The sequence below is a fragment of the Mytilus edulis genome, chromosome 3 (assembly GCF_963676685.1).
Source record: "Mytilus edulis chromosome 3, xbMytEdul2.2, whole genome shotgun sequence".
Lineage (NCBI taxonomy): Eukaryota > Metazoa > Mollusca > Bivalvia > Mytilida > Mytilidae > Mytilus > Mytilus edulis.
In genome coordinates this window covers 66,184,983-66,205,661 of record NC_092346.1, presented here as the reverse complement: position 1 = coordinate 66,205,661, position 20,679 = coordinate 66,184,983, and the positions used below count along the sequence as shown (strand labels likewise).

The following is a 20,679-nucleotide window of genomic DNA, read 5'->3' as shown; positions in this document are numbered from 1 at the left end:
CATCGTTTCAATGTATGATTTGTAAAGAAAATGATATAGAAACACTTTAACAGACAATACAGAAACTGACCTAATTTTTCATCCGACATCTTGGGATGACCGTGAATGCAGTTACGGTCATCAGCTTTACCCCAGTGACTAGGGACTACAATTGTGGTCTCGGATCAGAAGGTCACGCCAGTCAGTGTGTATCTAAATTGATGAATCAAGCACAGCCTAGAGTTATCTCGCTTTTCTCGAGAATAAAGTGAAAGCGAAAGTAGGAAAGATTATTTACATTTCCCAAGGTGACCAGGGGATTTACGTTCCACGTCTTTATTTATTGGGGAATCCATAAACTTTCGTCAACAGACAAAAATCCAACTCGGATTAGTTTGGAGTAATTGTTTTAATCATAACTTTGCAGTTCCAGTGTTTTAAAAGTTTGGTTGGTATGTCGACTAAAGTTGTGAAATTGTGCTAGATTTAGACGTATTGGTTCAAAAGAAGTTTCTATTCAAGACCAAAGTCAATACAGCAGACCTGAAATTCAAGAAATAATACTGTATTTCTTATTGCACACCAATATTTAGGTAGGTATAAACCATTTTTCAAAGATTATTGTTGAGGTCGGGTTAAAAAAAAGAGAAAAAAAGGGGGATAGCAGTTGTGTTAATTAAACAGTTTTTGAATGGACAGTTGGTACTTATTATAGAGATAGCAACCCGTCGACAGATCAGAAAACAGCTCAAGTCCACCAATTGGAGCGAAAATATCCAAATGACTGGTTATCCCGTTTAGGATTCCGACTGAGTCGAAGGCGATTTTCTGATTTGGCCGCCTCAGATAGGCCAATTATATAACTAGGCCGTGTGGTGACAAATCGTTGCTTACATTCATGTCATTTGGACTATGCTGGATAATTATCTCATTGACAATCAAACTACATCTTTTATTCGTATATCGGTCTGAACTATTGTAAATGAGTATGGACGTTTTAAATGTTTATGCAAGATAAGCTTTACTTTTCAATCTCTGTTGCAAAGTATAATAAAAGATATACATATTATGCGGCTCCTAAGTGAATTAATTTACTCAATATACCTTAAAAGTTGTTTCAAAATTTCAGTTGAAAAGATTCTTGTCTTTTCTGATTAGAAATAACAAGATATATGCTTTTTAAATTCTTTAGAAATCCATTATCAATTTAATGAAATTCAGTTTTCAGTTTAAGCTAATAAGTCTATAGGAAGTTGTGAGTTTAAATTCAATCTCCTTCATCCACATGGTTTTGATATAATTTCCCCCTTACTCCATTTATATGTGACTGAGATGTCGTAAATATGTAAAATATTTTTTTTTCATTTATAGGATGTATATGCATGATTTGGGCGATTATGATATTATTTCCTGCGAAGAAATAGATGAATTACAAAAACTGGTAGAAGAAACTGGAGTACTAAATCTGCCTAATTATATTTCCCAGAAAGCCAAAGAATGGAAAGAAGTTCAAATCCATATTGCAGTTCTTGGAGAAACTTATGTTGGCAAGTCAACCTTCATTAACCAGCTACGTGGTGTCGAAGAATGGGATAACAAATTTGCTCCCGTTGGGTTAGGAGACACTACATTGGAGCCTACAGCATACGAAAACCCATACAACAAGAACATGGTCTTTTGGGATTTGCCTGGTGTCGGAACTTTGAAATATTCTAAAGATGAAAGTTACTTCAGAACAATTAACATTGAGAGGTACGACTTTTTTATTTTAATGTCTGATCAATGTTTTTCTGAAAACGATGCATGGCTGGCAAGAGAAATTAGAAAACGTGGCAAGCCGTTTTTCTTCGTTAGGTCCAAACTGGACGAGGATTTAAAAAGTGCAGAGCATGATGGTCAATGTATTTATGAGGTTCTACCCAGAATACATCAAAGCTGTACAGACAACCTTAGAAAAGCTAATTTCCGTGACCCAACCATATTTATCATATCGAACTATGACCATGAAATTGGCCAGTTCGATGACTTAATGGTTGCAATTTTTCACTCATTGCCAGATTTCAAAAAAGAGGCTATGATTTTATCGATAGGGCCACTCACGCACCAGATAATTCGAGAAAAAAAGAAAGCACTCCACAATAGAGTTTTTAAGATTGCAGTCATATCCGCTGGAGCGGCGGCTGTTCCACTTCCGGGCATAGATGTTGCTGTTGATCTTGCAATTATAGCATATGAAATCAATTTCTACATGTCTGAATTTGGTCTCGATGAAGAATCCTTAATGCATCTATGTAAGAAAACGAAAACGAAGTATGATCAAATCACTGAATCTTTGAAACATTCAAAATCTCTCCTTACTGAAAAGAGTACACTTAAAACCCTTTTCATGAAGATTGTGAAAACTCAAGCAGCAGAGCAAGTAGGCGGTAGATTTGCTAAGTATATACCTGTAATAGGGAGTATTGTTTCAAGTTGTGTGGCTTACGCTGCTTGTGTTAAATTTCTGAGAAGTGAAATTGATCTCTTGGAAGAAGATGCACAAACTCTTGTAAGCATCGTCATAGATAAAAACAAGAAACTGTAAATACAAAAATGTACAAAAAATGAACGTTTGTTTTTTCATCAATTTCCTGTCTTAAAGTCATTCAATCATGTTTAACCAATGCCAACAAGTGTAAATAACAGTTATCAAACGCTTGTGTTCCTGCTGAAGTAAGTTAAAGGTTAACTATTACTTGATACAGATTGTTTGTTAGGGTGATTTGTTATTTTTTTAAACGATGGATGGATGATGTTTAACTTTCAACGGCAAATCAAATGCATATCCAGGACGTTATTTTTACGAGATGTGATTTATATAAGCTGGGAAGGTACATCTTTACACAGTGGATACATTATTTAATTTAATTGTTTAAAAAAAACTGATATGTAATTACTAGTAATTTTTATTGGATTCTTTATTTCAGTTATTCTCCATCGTTGTATTAATTTATAAGTTGTGTTCATAAACTTATTTTTGCAATTGGTTACAATTGCGAGCAAATTAATGTGAAGCAGGGTTCAGAACATTTTGCACATTAATTTAGTACTAGCCTAAAGACTTTAATGTTTCAATTATTGTTCTTCATCTTTTTTTCTTTTTTGAAGGAATATTTACCTTTTTCTGTGTTATTATCCACCAATTATCTAATCGTTGACTGTAAATATATTAAGCTTTCCAAATGATAAGCAATCTGTGATTCCCTTTATCTTAGTAAATACGAAATCCATGGTTCTATCTAGTCGAAATTTGTATGTTTATACCAGATGTAATTTATTTCATTTTATTTAATTATGTTTATGATAATTATGATTAATTTTGTACATTTTAGTACATACTATTATAAACTATTGACATTACTATTTTAAGTGACTATCGTGTGTTCTAATTATTGTTTTTATTTACACTGTATTATAAAATTTTTGTCATAAATACATCACTTTAAATAGATAATTTAGTTTAATATAAAATGAGGCATTATGATTATACATATAATACTGGTACAATTGTACAATTCAATTTTTAATATAGGTGTCAGTTTTTTTATTTGTACAGACAGCAATCAGTTATGGTGCTTTTGCGGGTAAAATTAACGATTTTTGTTTTTAACTGTTTTGCTGTAGTGGGAAAAGAAAGACTACTTAAACTAAATCTTTTTCATAATAAATAAATTATTCACCATTTCATTGTATGATGAGTTTTCTTTTTTGGTTTATCTTTGCTAGTAAAATTGTGAATTGCCAAAGACAAAATTTTAATATAACATCTTTATGCACAGTTCTAAGAATTTACAATATTTTGTTTATGTTATTCCAAATTTAGAAGTTGAGCACGTCACCAAATATTATTATTTAGAAAAAAACGAGACGTTTAATAGATGGATATGCATGGTATGATAATTATATCTGATTTAATTCCATTGTTTCCGATTTATTCAATTGTCTGTTTAACTACAAGGAACTTTTTGAATTTTGCTACATGTGTGTGAGTCATGTCATAAAACCAGTGTTTTGAATGACCGTTCTAGAGTTTTGAGCATTACTATCGAATTATGAAAAATGGCATTAACAGTTTAATGAAGGAGTAGGTCCGGTAAGGGCCGATTTTGGCCTCAAATTTCACGTTCATCGAACGAAAGATTTTGATACTTTTTAAACACTTTAGTGTCTATTTAAATTAATTCAATTAGTTTCTGTAAAGAATGTTTACTGATTTTGTAATTAAAAACGCTCCAATTCAAGCTTAATTATGAAAAATCTATCAAATATGCCAAAAAACGTCACTTTTCAGATGGTTTTTGTCAAAAATGGAAGTGGCCGCATCCGTGTTCATCCTCAACCTTTATATATGTTATGTATTATCATCAAATACAACTTACATTTCAATATTATGAATGAACACGAATGCGGCCACTTTCATTTTAGACGGAAACCGTGTAAAACTTAACTAAAATGCTCAAATTGTGTGAAGATTTCAGTAATTTAGCATGACTTAATGATGCTAGTACCCGATATATGTGCATTTCTTTGTCAAAAACAGCCCATATTTATGTAGCAGAAGCATTCTACTTTCCAGTAAATAGCTAAAAGATTACATTTTCATACTTTTGTAAAACTGCTATATTTTGGGGCCAAAAAGGGGTCTTACTGAACCTACTCCTTTCGAAATGGACGTCCGAGATAAAAACCTAAGTGCTTCTGTTACTTTGTCCTTCCTGATACATTCAATTTGAATAGTATAATCACAGGGTTCTACAGTGCGTTTTGGCAAATTAGGAAACAGCAAAATTTGGTCAATTTGAAAACTGTAACATTTTGAATATAAAAGTTCAGACACGAATTGAAGAATTGACTTACAGATATACGATCGTTATATTATGAGATGTTACAGATATAAGATCGTTATATTATGAGATGTTACAGATGTAAGATCGTTATATAATGAGATGTCACAGATGTAAGATCGTTATATTATGAGATGTCACAGATGTAAGATTGTTAGTCAAAGATGTAAGATCGTTATATTATGAGATGTCACAGATATAAGATCGTTATATTATGAGATGTCACAGATGTAAGATCGTTATATTATGAGATGTCACAGATGTAAGATCGTTATATTATGAGATGTCACAGATGTAAGATCGTTATATTATGAGATGTTACAGTAGTTTTTTCTTATTGATGCTCTATATGTAATTTGTTTTGTGTGCACGTAGTTTTTGGTTATTTTTAAAACCGTTGTAAGCAATCTTTAAAAGAAGAGTGAAATTTTGTACAACATTTAATTTACATTGCAAATGAAATTCATTTGTCAAATTGCACTATTTATTTATTTATTATTGTTTCACAAATTTATGATTAAAAATACAAATTTATTATTGCTTATTTTGTCAGTTTTTTTCGGACTAAGTTTAGGACCAGTATTTTCGATTTTCCTACGTAGATCGTTCCTGTTATTTACCTTATACAAATGTTCCCTTGTCAACATATTATGATGTTTATATATCCCGACTTGTTCGATTCGCTCGTGTATGTAACAAAGTATTTGATTTTAACGAAAATAATCTCTGTATTACTGAAAATTTATTACACCAGGGTTTTCGATATCAAAAACTAGTCAAAACATTTACTAGATTTTATCATCGGTACAAGGATATCACTTTAACATGCAGACATCTAGCTAATACGTTGAGGTATTTCACTTCCAATCTTTTATGGTAATATTCTTTACAAAGCACAAAAATGTGACTACTGATATGCATAAAAGTCTTGGTCTATAAAATTGAGGGACAAAGATAAATCATTGAAATCTTTACTTGTCACAAGTTTATTACAAGATTGATTGTTCGGTGCTTGCCTTAACGTCAGTGGCAAATATCCCAAACATTTTCAGTACGATAATTAATTAAGAGATAACTGTATTGTATTTGAAGCTTTAAGGACGTCCATCGGTAGTTTTACTGTCGCAAATTTAGTTTACCTGGCGACGCGGAGCGGAGACAGGTAAACGCGTATTTGCGACAGTAAAACTGCCGATGGACGTCCGCAAAGCTTCAAATACAATACAGTTATCTCTATTCTAATGCAAAACAAGTTTATAATTAAATTGCAATCATTATTTCAGTGTAAAATTTTCATTAAAGAAAATTCCGCGAAAAGATGTTATGTTCTTTGGTCCCTACACTAGGTGAAGCCATAGGTATGCTTCTGGCGTCAAACATAAACACCGGCCGTTTTCTCGCTTCTGTGCCGCTTCAGAATGTAATAAAATTTGATAAAAAGGAAATTTTTAGGCGCAACAAGTGAGTTTTTTGTTTATTATTGTAGAAATAACATGTCAATACATTCCTAAATTCAAAATGTCGGCTTCCTTAGTTACAGACAAGGAGATAGAGAATTTTACGCTTGCTGTTATCCAATCAGAACAATTGTTACAAAATAATTGCATTAGAATTTTGAGTGACACTTTTACTTTGGTAATATATGGAAAAAGAGAATAGTGTGTATCAATTGCAATCGTTGTTGTAACATTTCAGTCTGTGGTCGGGCCTTTTCTAAAAACTAAAAGAATCATTCGTACTATTATTAAACTTCAATAAGATGTTTCCCGTAAAGTTCTAGCAAATGATGTTAATGTCTTTCAGAATATCAATTCAAGATGATAAACAAGTTCGGATCGTTTGAAAATTGAGAGATCTAGAGGTATTCAAGCGATTTTGCACTCTTAACGTTTCAAAACATATTTATATGTAGTATTTAAAATCAATATACATTTAGCAGCTGCATGTACGAATTTGAATAAAAGAAGGACTCATGATTCCAGGATTTCGGTAAGCGCTTACTATTTGAAAACAAAAATCAGCAACCAACATTGTTTGACTTAAATTACTACCTGAAATACTCAAAACTTGAATCAGAAATACGTGAAGGCTTATACTTACATCTTCTACTGGAAGAAAGGTCTTTGATGGACACCCTTCAACAACAATTGAACTGAATGCTGCTACTCAACATCACACTTTTCCCATCGGATTGGCTTCCTAATTCAAGCAAGAAATGTTATCAAACGGCAAGCAGCAATCAAACGCAACCACGAAGTTCCGTGGGAGCGTTCTGCTCGACTCGAATGCCGGAGGTGTTGATCACGGATTGGGACATCAAACGAATCACACTAGAATTGTGATATACAGGAGTATGAGAAAATAATAGTCGGTTTAAAGTCAGAATAATATTTTCCGATAAAGTGACTTATCTTTCTGTAGACTTCTACCTTATTAGCTACCACCTTAAAATGTGCTGGAAAAGGTTGATTTGGCTTTTTGTTGACTGTTACACTGTTAGCTAAGCATTCAACTACTTGATCAGCTTGTCGGCCTATAGTACAAAGCATAATCTAATGTGCATGCATACCACATTATCATGTCTTGGTAAAATTGCAGCTTGACGTTAAGCAGTTATTTCATTTGTTTCATCCATTCGTTAAAAAAAAACTAAGCTCACAAAGTAGTACGTTTTGTAGTATATAATTTTCAGTTTAATGTTGTTTGGTATATATACCAGACTCAAGCTAGCGAACAATAAGCCAGCGAACAATAAGATGAAACAAGCTAGCGAACAATAAGCCAGCGAACAATAAGAAAACGCACCCACATGATCATGCCTAAAAACCGAAGATTTGCAATAACACGACACGTACTTATAAATATGATGACAAATAAATAAAAATGATGACAAATAATTTCAAATAGGAAGATGAAATGCAATTCCATTTAAACACAGAAAAGTTTAATAATTTATTTGTGTATTTAATAACTTTTTTTTTAAGGCCGGGAATTAAAAAAAAAAACTTTCTCCTTTCTCTTTGATAAGGGATTGGTTATTGTCTGTATAATAATAATAACAATTGATAACAACAGGTTACACTATATTACTGTAGCGAAACAATAAGATCTTCAAGCTTATATAATTATACGATTAAAAAAAAACTGATAACCATTATATTCACTTTTCGCCAAAGAAATAGCTAGTTCACGTAATTACTCAAAAGTAAATAGTCACTCTTGTAATTTATTTATTACATTTCGATAAGAGCGATAAGTGTAAGAGTTACACACGAATACACCAATTACGTCAAATAGAATGAAAACGATTTGACATAAATATTTTGGTTAATCTAAACAACAATTTATTTAGAATCAAACCTAACTTGAATCCGTAAACATTTCCCTACGGCAAAGACCCGGATGGGGTAGGGTGACCTTACCATCCCCCTTCTTTAATTCATAAAAAAATAGCTACGGTAAAGCTTTTGTCCCCACTATAATACACAAATGATAAACACTTGCCTAAGCTTGCCTGGGCCCAAAAATCCAGGTGGGTAAAGTTACGGAATTTTTTATTCGGAGGTCCAAAGTTGGGGTCGGGTGACCCTACCCTCCCCCTTCTTTAATTCATAGCCAAGTCCCTACCGCAAAGCTTTTAACCACACTAGGTACACTCGATAGGCAATTGCCTTAGCTTGCCTGGGCCCAAAGATCCAGGTGGGTAAAGTTACGGATTTTTTTTTCGGAGGTCCAAAGTTGGGGTCGGGTGACCCTACCATTCCCCTTCTTTAATTCATAGCCAAGTCCCTACGGCAAAGCTTTTAACCACACTAGGTACACTAGATAGGCAATTGCCTAAGCTTGCCTGGGCCTAAAGATCCAGGTGGGTAAAGTTTCGGAATTTTTTTTTCGGAGGTCCAAAGTTGGGGTCGGGTGACCCTACCCTCCCCCTTTTTTAATTCATAGCCAAGTCACTACGGCAAAGCTTTTAACCACACTAGGTACACTCGATAGGCAATTGCCTAAGCTTACCTGGGCTTAAAGATTCAGGTGGGTAAAGTTACGGATTTTTTTTGGAGTCCAAAGTTGGGGTCGGGTGACCCTAACCTCCCTCTTCTTTAATTCATAGCCAAGTCCTACGGCAAAGCTTATAACTACACTAGGTATACTCGATAGGCAATTGCCTAAACTTGCCTGGGCCAAAAGATCCAGGTGGGTAAAATTACGGATTTTTTTTTTCGGAGGTCCAAAGTTGGGGTCGGGTGACCCTAATCCCCCCTTCTTTAATTCATAGCCAAGTCACTACGGCAAAGCTTTTAACCACACTAGGTAAACTCGATAGACAATTGCCTAAGCTTGCCTTAGCCGAAAGATCAAGGTGGGTAAAGTTACGGAATGTTTTTTTCGGAGGTCCAAAGTTGGGGTAGGGTGACCCTACCCTCCCCCTTCTTACGTTCATAAAATTTTCCCTACGGCAAAGCTTTTTTGCCCACTAGGTACAAATAATAGGCATTTGCCTAAGCTTGCCTGGGCCCAAAGATCCAGGTGGGTAAAGTTACGGAACTTTTTTTTTTGAGATGTAAAGTTGGGGTAGGGTGACCCTACCCTCCCCCCTTCTTTCGGTCATAAAACTTTCCCAACGGCAAAGCTTTTTTGCCAAGTAGGTACAAATGATAGGCACTTGCCTAAGCTTGCCGGGGCCAAAAGATCCAGGTGGGTAAAGTTACGGAACTTTTTTTTTGAGGTCCAAAGTTGGGGTCGGGTGACCCTACCCTCCCCCTTCTTTCGTTCATAAAATTTTCCCTACGGCAAAGCTTTTTTGCCCACTAGGTACAAATAATAGGCACTTGCCTAAGCTTGCCTGGGCCCAAATACCCAGGTGGTTAAAGTTACGGAACTTTTTTTTTTAGGTCCAAAGTTGGGGTAGGGTGACCCTACCCTCACCCTTCTTTCGTTTATAAAATTTTCCCTACGGCAAAGCTTTTGTGCCCACTAGGTACAAATAATAGGCATTTGCCTAAGCTTGCCTGGGCCCAAAGATCCAGGTGGGTAAAGTTACGGAACTTTTTTTTTTGAGATGTAAAGTTGGGGTAGGGTGACCCTACCCTCCCCCTTCTTTCGTTCATAAAACTTTCCCAACGGCAAAGCTTTTTTGCCAACTAGGTACAAATGATAGGCACTTGCCTAAGCTTGCCTGGGCCCAAAGATCCAGGTGGGTGAAGTTACGGAACTTTTTTTTTGAGGTCCAAAGTTGGGGTCGGGTGACCCTACCCTCCCCCTTCTTTCGTTCATAAAATTTTCCCTACGGCAAAGCTTTTTTGCCCACTAGGTACAAATGATAGGCAGTTGCCTAAGCTTGCCTGGGCCCAAATACCCAGGTGGGTAAAGTTACGGAACTTTTTTTTTTGAGGTCCAAAGTTGGGGTAGGGTGACCCTACCCTCCCCCTTCTTTCGTTCATAAAATTTTCCCTACGTCAAAGCTTTTTTGCCCACTAGGAACAAATGATAGGCACTTGCCTAAGCTTGCTTGGGCCCAAATACTTGGGTGGGTAAAGTTACGGAACATTTTTTTTTTAGGTCCAAAGTTGGGGTAGAGTGACCCTACCACCCCCCCTTCTTTCGCTCATAAATTTTTTTCCTACGGCAAAGCTTTTTTGCCCAATAGGTACAAATGATAGACTATTGCCTAAGCTTGCCTGGGCTCAAATACCCAGGTGGGTAAAGTTACGGAACTTTCTTTTTTTAGGTCCAAAGTTGGGGTAGGGTGACCCTACCCTCCCCCTTCTTTCGTTCATAAAATTTTCCCAACGTCAAAACTTTTTTACCCACTAGGAACAAATGATAGGCACTTGCCTAAGCTTGCCTGGGCCCAAATACCCAGGTGGGTAAAGTTACGGAACTTTTTTTTTTGAGGTCCAAAGTTGGGGTCGGATAACCCTACCCTCCCCTTTCTTTAATTCATAGCCAAGTCACTACGGCAAAGCTTTTAACCACACTAGGTACACTCGATAGACAATTGTCTAAGCTTGCCTTGGCCCAAAGATCCAGGTGGGTAAAGTTACGGAATTTTTTTTTCGGAGGTATAAAGTTGGGGTAGGGTGACCCTACCCTCCCCCTTCTTTCGTTCATAAAATTTTCCCTACGGCAAAGCTTTTTTGCCCACTAGATACAAATGATAGGCATTTGCCTAAGCTTGCCTGGGCCTAAAGGTCCAGGTGGGTAAAGTTACGGAACTTTTTTTTTTGAGGTGTAAAGTTGGGGTAGGGTTACCCTACCCTCCCCTTTCTTTCGTTCATAAAACTTTCCCAAAGGCAAAGCTTTTTTGCCCACTAGGTACAAATGATAGGCACTTGCCTAAGCTTGCCTGGGCCCAAAGATCCAGGTGGGTAAAGTTACGGAACTTTTTTTTTTGAGGTGTAAAGTTGGGGTAGGGTGACCCTACCCTCCCCCTTCTTTCGTTCATAAACTTTCCCAACGGCAAAGCTTTTTTGCCCACTAGCTAAAAATGATAGGCACTTGCCTAAGCTTGCCTGGGGCCGAAGATCCAGGTGGGTAAAGTTACGGAACTTTTTATTTAGGTCCAAAGTGTGGTAGGGTGACCCTACCCCCCCTTCTTTCGTTCATAAAATTTTCCCTACGGCAAAGATTTTTTGCCCACTAGGTACAAATGATAGGCACCTGCCTAAGCTTGCCTGGGCCCAAATACCCAGGTGGGTAAAGTTACGGAACTTTTTTTTTTTGAGGTCCAAAGTTGGGGTAGGGTGACCTACCCTCCCCCTTCTTTCGTTCATAAAAATTTCCCTACGGCAAAGCTTTTTTGCCCACTAGGTACAAATGATAGGCACTTGCCTAAGCTTGCCTGGGCCCAAATACCCAGGTGGGTAAAGTTACGGAACTTTTTTTTTTTAGGTCCAAAGTTGGGGTAGGGTGACCCTACCCTCCCCCTTCTTTCGTTCATAAAATTTTCCCTACGTCAAAGCTTTTTTGCCCAGTAGATACAAATGATAGGCACTTCAGTAAGCTTGCCTAGGCCCAAATATCCAGGTGGGTAAAGTTACAGAACTTTTTTTTTGAGGTCCAAAGTTGGGGTAGGGTGACCCTACCCTCCCTCTTCTTTCGTTCATAAAATTTTCCCTACGGCAAAGCTTTTTTGCCCACTAGGTACAAATGATAGGCACTTGCCTAAGCTTGCTTGGGCCCAAATACCCAGGTGGGTAAAGTTACGGAACTTTTTTTTTTAGGTCCAAAGTTGGGGTAGGGTGACCCTACCCCCCCTTCTTTCGTTCATAAAATTTCCCCTACGGCAAAGATTTTTTGCCCACTAGGTACAAATGATAGGCACTTACCTAAGCTTGCCTGGGCCCAAAGATCCAGGTGGGTAAAGTTACGGAACTTTTTTTTTAGGTCCAAAGTTGGGGTAGGGTGACCCTACCCTCCCCCTTCTTTCGTTCATAAAATTTTCCCTACGTCAAAGCTTTTTTGCCCACTAGGAAAAAATGATAGGCAATTGCCTAAGCTTGCTTTAGCCCTAATACCCAGGTGGGTACAGTTACGAAACTTTTTTTTTGAGGTCCAAAGTTGGGGTAGGGTGACCCTACCCTCCCCCTTTTTTCGTTCATAAAATTTTCCCTACGGCAAAGCTTTTTTGCCCACTAGATACAAATGATAGGTATTTGCCTAAGCTTGCCTGGGCCCAAAGATTCAGGTGGGTAAAGTTACGGAACTTTTTTTTTTGAGGTGTAAAATTGGGGTAGGGTGACTCTACCCTCCCCCTTCTTTCGTTCATAAAATTTTCCCCACGGCAAAGCTTTTTTGCCCACTAGATACAAATGATAGGCATTTGCCTAAGCTTGCCTGGGCCCAAAGATCCAGGTGGGTAAAGTTACGGAATTTTTTTTTCGGAGGTCCAAAGTTGGGGTAGGGTGACCCTACCCTCCCCCTTCTTTCGTTCATAAAATTTTCCTTACGGCAAAGCTTTTTTGCCCACTAGATACTAATGATAGGCATTTGCCTAAGCTTGCCTGGGCCCAAAGATCCAGGTGGGTAAAGTTACGGAACTTTTTTTTTGAGGTGTAAAGTTGGGGTAGGGTGACCCTACCCTCCCCCTTCTTTCGTTCATAAAACTTTCCCAACGGCAAAGCTTTTTTGCCCACTAGGTAAAAATGATAGGCACTTGCCTAAGCTTGCCTGGGGCCAAAGATCCAGGTGGGTAAAGTTACGGAACTTTTTTTTTTTAGGTCCAAAGTTGGGGTAGGGTGACCCTACCCTCCCCCTTCTTTCGTTCATAATATTTTCCCTACGTCAAAGCTTTTTTGTCCACTAGGAACAAATGATAGGCACTTGCCTAAGCTTGCTTGGGCCCAAATTACCAGGTGGGTAAAGTTACGGAACTTCTTTTTTTAGGTCCAAAGTTGGGGTAGGGTGACCCTACCCCCCCTTCTTTCGTTCATAAAATTTTCCCTACGGCAAAGCTTTTTTGACCACTAGCTACAAATGATAGGCACTTGCCTAAGCTTGCCTGGGCCTAAAGATCCAGGTGGGTAAAGTTACGGAACTTTTTTTTTTTAGGTCCAAAGTTGTGGTAGGGTGACCCTACCCTCCCCCTTCTTTCGTTCATAAAATTTTCCCTACGTCAAAGCTTTTTTGCCCACTAGGAACAAATGATAGGCATTTGCCTAAGCTTGCCTGGGCCCAAATACAAAGGTGGGTAAAGTTACGGAACTTTTTTTGTTTAGGTCCAAAGTTGGGGTAGGGTGACCCTACCCTCCCCCTTCTTTCGTTCATAAAATTTTCCCTACGTCAAAGCTTTTTTGCCCACTAAATACAAATGATAGGCACTTCCCTAAGCTTGCCTGGGCCCAAAGATCCAGGTGGGTAAAGTTACGGAACTTTTTTTTTTTAGGTCCAAAGTTGGGGTAGGGTGACCCTACCCTCCCCCTTCTTTCGTTCATAAAATTTTCCCTACGTCAAAGCTTTTTTGTCCACTAGGAACAAATGATAGGCACTTGCCTAAGCTTGCTTGGGCCCAAATTACCAGGTGGGTAAAGTTACGGAACTTTTTTTTTTGGTCCAAAGTTGGGGTAGGGTGACCCTACCCCCCCTTCTTTCGTTCATAAAATTTTCCCTACGGCAAAGCTTTTTTGACCACTAGCTACAAATGATAGGCACTTGCCTAAGCTTGCCTGGGCCTAAAGATCCAGGTGGGTAAAGTTACGGAACTTTTTTTTTTGAGGTCCAAAGTTGTGGTAGGGTGACCCTACCCTCCCCCTTCTTTCGTTCATAAAATTTTCCCTACGTCAAAGTTTTTTTGCCCACTAGGAACAAATGATAGGCATTTGCCTAAGCTTGCCTGGGCCCAAATACAAAGGTGGGTAAGGTTACGGAACTTTTTTTGTTTAGGTCCAAAGTTGGGGTAGGGTGACCCTACCCTCCCCCTTCTTTCGTTCATAAAATTTTCCCTACGTCAAAGCTTTTTTGCCCACTAAATACAAATGATAGGCACTTCCCTAAGCTTGCCTGGGCCCAAAGATCCAGGTGGGTAAAGTTACGGAACTTTTTTTTTGAGGTCCAAAGTTGGGGTAGGGTGACCCTACCCTCCCCCTTCTTTTGTTCATAAAATTTTCCCTACGGCAAGCTTTTTTGCCCACTAGATACAAATGATAGGCATTTGCCTAAGCTTGCCTGGGCCCAAAGATCCAGGTGGGTAAAGTTACGGAATTTTTTTTTCGGAGGTCCAAAGTTGGGGTAGGGTGACCCTACCCTCCCCCTTCTTTTGTTCATAAAATTTTCCCTACGGCAAAGCTTTTTTGCCCACTAGATACAAATGATAGGCATTTGTCTAAGCTTGCCTGGGCCCAAAGATCCAGGTGGGTAAAGTTACGGAACTTTTTTTTTTGAGGTGTAAATTTGGGGTAGGGTGACCCTACCCTCCCCCTTCTTTCGTTCATAAAACTTTCCCTACGGCACAGCTTTCATGCCCACTAGGTACAAATGATAGGCACTTGCCTAAGCTTGCCTGGACCCAAATACCCAGGTGGGTAAAGTTACGGAACTTTTTTTTTGAGGTCCAAAGTTGGGGTAGGGTGACCCTACCCTCCCCCTTCTTTCGTTCATAAAATTTTCCCTACGGCAAAGTTTTTTGCCCAGAAGTTACAAATGATATGCACTTTCCTAAGCCTGCCTGGGCCCAAAGATCAAGGTGGGTAAAGTTACGGAACTTTTTTTTTGAGGTCCAAAGTTGGGGTAGGGTGACCCTACCCTCCCCCTTCTTTCGTTCATAAAATTTTCCCTACGTCAAAGCTTTTTTGCCCACTAGGAAGAAATGATAGGCACTTGCCTAAGCTTGCGTGGGCCCAAATACCCAGGTGGGTAAAGTTACGGAACTTTTTTTAATTCAGGTCCAAAGTTAGTGTAGCGTGACACTACCTTCCACCTTCTTTCCGTCGTAAAGTTTTCCGTACGGCAAAGCTTTTTTAACCACAAGGTTCAAATGTGAGGCACTTGCCAAAGGTTGCCTGAGCTCAAAGACCCAGGCGGGTTAAGTTTCGAAACTTTAATAATTGATGTCCAAAGAAGGTTGACCCTACCATCCCCATCCTTTCCTTCATAAAATTTTCCCTACGGCAAAGCTTCTTTGCCCACTAGGAACAAATGATAAGCACTTGTCAAAGGTTGCATGGGCCAAAAAAAAATGATGGATACAGTTATGGAACTTTCTTAATTAAGGTCCAAAGTTTGGATAGGATGACCCTACCATCCTCTTTCCTTCATAAAACTTTCCTAACGGAAATCTTTTTTGCCCTCCAGGTACAAATGTGCTACACCTGCCAAAGGTTTTCTGGCCCTTTTTCTGAAGAAGGAGGGTAAAGTTACCGAACTTTCTTAATTGAGGTCCTAGGTTGGAGTAGTGTGACCCTACCATCCCCCTTCTTTCCTTAATAAAATTTTCCCTACGGCAAAGCTTTTTTTAACTACTAGGAACAAATGATAGGCACTTGCCCAAGGTTGCCTGGGCTTAAGGCCAAGGTAGGTAAAGTTATGGAACTTTTTTAATTGAAGTCCAAAGTTTTGGTAGGGTGACCCTGCCATCCTCCTCCTTTCCTTCATAAAGTTTTCACTACGGCAAAGCTTCTTTGCCCACTAGGAACAAATGAAAGGCACTTGCCCAAGGTTGCATGGGCCAAAAGACCCAGTTGTGTAAAATTATGGAACTTTTTAAATTGAGGTCCAAAATTTGGGTAGGGTGACCCTACCATCCCCCTTTTTTCCTTCTTAAAATTTTCCTAACGGCAAAGCTTTTTTGCCCTCTAGGTACAAATGTGCGGCACTTGGCCAAGATTGTCTGGCCCCAAGGACCAAGGTAGGTAACGTTACCGAAATTTCTTAATTGAGGTCCAATGTTGGAGTAGAGTGACCCTACCATCCCCCTTCTTTCCTTCAAAAAATTTTCCCTACGGCAAAGCTTTTTTAACCACTAGGTACAAATGTTAGGCACTTGCCCAAGGTTGCCTGGTTCATAAGACCCAGGTGGATTAAGTTTCGAAACTTTTATAGTTGAGGTCCAAAGTTAGGGAAGGTAGACCCTACCACCTGCCTCCTTTCCTTCATAAAATTTCCCTTACGGCAAAGTTTTTTTTGCCCACTAGGTACAAAAGTGAGGCACTGGCCTAAGTTTGCCAGGACCCAAAAGAACCAGGTTGGTAGAGTAACGGAACTTTTTTAATTGAGGTCCATAGTTGGGTCGGGTGACGCTACCATCCCCTTTCTTTAATTCATAAAAAAATCCCTACAGCAAAGATTATGTCCCGACTAGGTACAAATAATAGGCACTTGCCCAAAGTTGCCTGGGCCCAAATACCCAGGAAGGTTAAGTTACGGAACTTTTTAAATTGAGGTCCAGAGTTTGGGTAGGGTGACCCTACCATCCCCTTCTTTCCTTTATATAATTTTCCTAACGGCAAAGCTTCTTTTTTCACTAGGTACAAATGTGAGGCATTTGCTAAAGGTTGTCTTGCTCCAGGTGGGTAAAGTTACCGAACTTTCTTAATTGAGGTCCAATGTTGGAGTAGGGTGACCCTACCATCCCCCTTCCTTCCTTCATAAAATATACCCTAAGGCAAAGCTTTTGTGCCCACTAGGAACAAATGATAGGCACTTGCTCAAGGTTGCCTGGACCTGAAGACCCAGGTTGGTAAAGTTACGGAACTTTTTTAATTGAGGTCCATAGTTGGGTCGGGTGACGCTACCATCCCCTTTCTTTAATTCATAAAAAAATCCCTACAGCAAAGATTATGTCCCGACTAGGTACAAATAATAGGCACTTGCCCAAAGTTGCCTGGGCCCAAATACCCAGGAAGGTTAAGTTACGGAACTTTTTAAATTGAGGTCCAGAGTTTGGGTAGGGTGACCCTACCATCCCCTTCTTTCCTTTATATAATTTTCCTAACGGCAAAGCTTCTTTTTTCACTAGGTACAAATGTGAGGCATTTGCTAAAGGTTGTCTTGCTCCAGGTGGGTAAAGTTACCGAACTTTCTTAATTGAGGTCCAATGTTGGAGTAGGGTGACCCTACCATCCCCCTTCCTTCCTTCATAAAATATACCCTAAGGCAAAGCTTTTGTGCCCACTAGGAACAAATGATAGGCACTTGCTCAAGGTTGCCTGGACCTGAAGACCCAGGTTGGTAAAGTTACGGAACTTTTTTAATTGAGGTCCATAGTTGGGGTGGGGTGACCCTACCATCCCCCTTCTGTAATTCTTTAAATAATAACCTACAGCAAAGATTTTGTCCCCACTAGGTACAATTGATAGGCACTTGCCTAAGGTTGCCTGGATTCAAAGACCAAAGATGGTAAAGTTACGAAACCTTTTTTTTTTGGTCCAAAGTTGGGATCGGGTGACCCTACCACCTCCCTTCTTTATTTAAAAGCAAAGTCCCTTCGGCAAAGCTTTTGTCAACACTGGGTACATTCGATAGCCAATTTCCTAAGGTTGCCTTGACCCAAAGACACAGGTGGGTAAAGTTACGGATTTTGTTTTATTGTGTACAAAGTTGGGGTCGGGTGACCTTACGACCCCCTTCTTTAATTCATAACATAGTCCCTACGACAAATCTTTTGTCCAAACTAGGTAAATTCGATAGGAAATTGCCTAAGGTTACCTGGACTCAAAGACCCAGTTTGGCAAAGTTATGGAACTTTTTAAATTGAGGTCCAAATTTTGGGTTTGGTGACCCTACCACCTCCCTTCTATATTTAAAAAAAAGTCCCTACGGCAAAGCTTTAGTTCGTGAAAAAAAATCTGTATGCCGAAATGCTTTGAACATCCCCAGATACATATACAATTGAATAGCATAAAGTTTACCTGATTAAATGATGCATGTGAGTCAATCATGTCCAAGATGTAACCATAAATCAAGATCTTCGATATAGGCAATGTTGACATGATATCGTATCGATATCGATGTTTGCTTCACACAAACATAAACGGATGTAAATATCAACAATTTTCATAAGACAAACTCAGATATACCAGATGTCGACGATATCGATAAAGTCGAATCGATTTCGATTTGATATCGAAGCTTGCTCTATACATCCATCACATAACCATATTTCGATAGTGCATGAATGCTGGATATTTGAAGATCCAACAAAGTGGAATGTAATGTGTGCCAACACATTCTGGCGATCAACGCACAGATATATCTGGTCAGACCATTCAGAAAGCAAACCACAGTGATCATAACCTTCATGTGAACTGGGGTTGGGATAGCACACAAATCAGCTTACAGAGATATACATCTGATAAAACCAACAGTTAGACGAGAAATGTTACCGTCAAGGAAGGAAAATATTAAGTAGCTAACTAATGCAAACAAAGTGATATGGAAAGCTTTCGATGATGATCTCATGGAAAACAACTTAGAGACAAAATTAGCAGGAAAAGTTGAGAGCAGTGACGTCCATTATTTACTTCGTAGGAAAGGAGAGATTTTGGGTTGATTACGTCTGGGAAAAGAGAAAGAACACGAAGTCAGAGTAACCGCAAACAGTAGAGGAACCAATATAACTGCATGTGTATTTACAATTGATGAGTCAGAACTGAAGTTCAACAAAGTGCAGGATGTTTTGGAGAAAACAAGAGCAGTACCAGGGCCATACAGTATATGTTCCAAGCTAACCAGACGATTGTAGAAGTTTTTGAGAGTAGTTTGGAGAAGAAGAAAGAAGATAGATGCTTGGTATAAAACAGATAGATGTTTTATTCCGAAGGGAGAGAACTCCATGAAGGTTGAGTTGTTTTGAACCATCTCTATACTGAACATCGAGGGTAAAAATCCTACCAGTTCTAGCAAAGAACAACACAATTCCTGCTAAGTAATGAATAATGCATAGACCTATCGGTTCAGAAATAAGGCATGACAGAGGTATCCGGATGTATTGACCATACTAGTGTTTTGACTCAGAGCTTAAGAGAATCATAGGAGAAGAAAAGCGACTTTGGCTAGACCTTGCATATGCTTAAGGATTCATACCTCACAAACTGGTAGATTTGACATTGCAGAGGTACTGTGTGCCAACCACAACATGACAATGCTGCAGGAATACTTTGATCACATAGAGATGGTATTTACAGTAGGAGATTTCAACACAGCTTGGCCAAGACTATGAGAAGGAATATAAATGGGATGTACATTGTCCTAGTATTGTTTGCAGCAGCTGTTAATCCACATTATGAAGTCAGTTGAAAAACCAGGAAGAGGACCATTAATGTCAACAGGTAGAAGACAACAACCAATATGAGCATTTATAGATGACATGACTATTAATTATTATAAATTAAGAAATGCATCTCCGTCATGCAAAGCTCTGATTTCTTTCACGGATATGGTAATACTTTTTGGACCTTTTGGAATATATAGCTCTTCATCTTTAATATAAGCTTTGGAATTCAAATATTTTGGCCACGAGCATCACTGAAGAGACATGTATTGTCGAAATGCGCATCTGGTGCAGGAAAATTGGTACCGTTAATATTATTACTACCACTGGGTCGATGCCTCTGCTGGTGGACTGTAAGTCCCCGAGGGTATCACAAGCCCAGTAGCCAGTACTTATGTAGTGGCATGAAAATACGGATTTTTGTGTTATTAAAATTTGCTGTTACAAAATGTTAGAAATTATTATAAATTAAGGAATGTATCTCCCTCATGCATAGCTCTGATTTCTTTCACGGATTTGGCTATTCTTTTTGGACCTTTTGGATTATAGCTCTTCATCTTTTATATAAGCTTTGGATTTCAAATATTTTGGCCACAAACATCACTGAAAAGACATGTATTGTCGAAATGCGCATCCGGTGCAGGAAAATTTGTACCGTTAATTTTATTACAGCAAACACAGAACTAGAGGGAAGATGGACCTTAGAGATATTGGAAGGAATGATAAATTGGGCAACAATGAAATTCCAACCCAGTAAATTCAAGAAGTTTACTTCTGAAAAAAGGCAAAGTGAGAGATGAAACTTTCGAATTAGCAGGGGAATTTTACCAACAGTCGGAGATAAAATGCTTTTAGGACAGTAGACAGTAAAACACAAAAGAAATACTAATGCAGCTGGTATAAATAGATTGGCTGTCGAAGATAGACCAACGTGGTCTGTCAGGAAGATACAAAGCTTGGATGTATCAACATCGTGTCTTGCCAAGAACACTATGGCCGTTATTGATATATGAGTTTTCCGTGTCCAAAGCTGAGGTTAAGAAAAAAAAAAGACTTTGGTTCGGCGTAACAAGAAGTTTCAGCAGCGTTGACAATATAGTGACTAAACAGCAA

The 20,679-nt window shown here is 38.7% G+C and overlaps 1 protein-coding gene across 1 annotated transcript; it reads left to right on the top strand.

The window, feature by feature from the left end:
- Nucleotides 1–229: 229 nt before the first annotated feature.
- LOC139517154 (interferon-inducible GTPase 5-like) lies at nucleotides 230–3,701 on the top strand. Its single transcript, XM_071307863.1, has 2 exons — nucleotides 230–572; nucleotides 1,351–3,701. Exon 2 carries the CDS (start codon nucleotides 1,352–1,354, stop codon nucleotides 2,561–2,563), a length of 1,212 nt encoding a protein of 403 aa, XP_071163964.1. The 5' UTR covers nucleotides 230–572; nucleotide 1,351; the 3' UTR covers nucleotides 2,564–3,701.
- The last annotated feature ends 16,978 nt before the right edge of the window (nucleotides 3,702–20,679 follow it).

What these genes read in the sequence shown, in the direction of transcription:
- LOC139517154 (XM_071307863.1), top strand. Translation starts at nt 1,352, where the DNA reads ATGTATATGCATGATTTGGGCGATTATGATATTATTTCCTGCGAAGAA.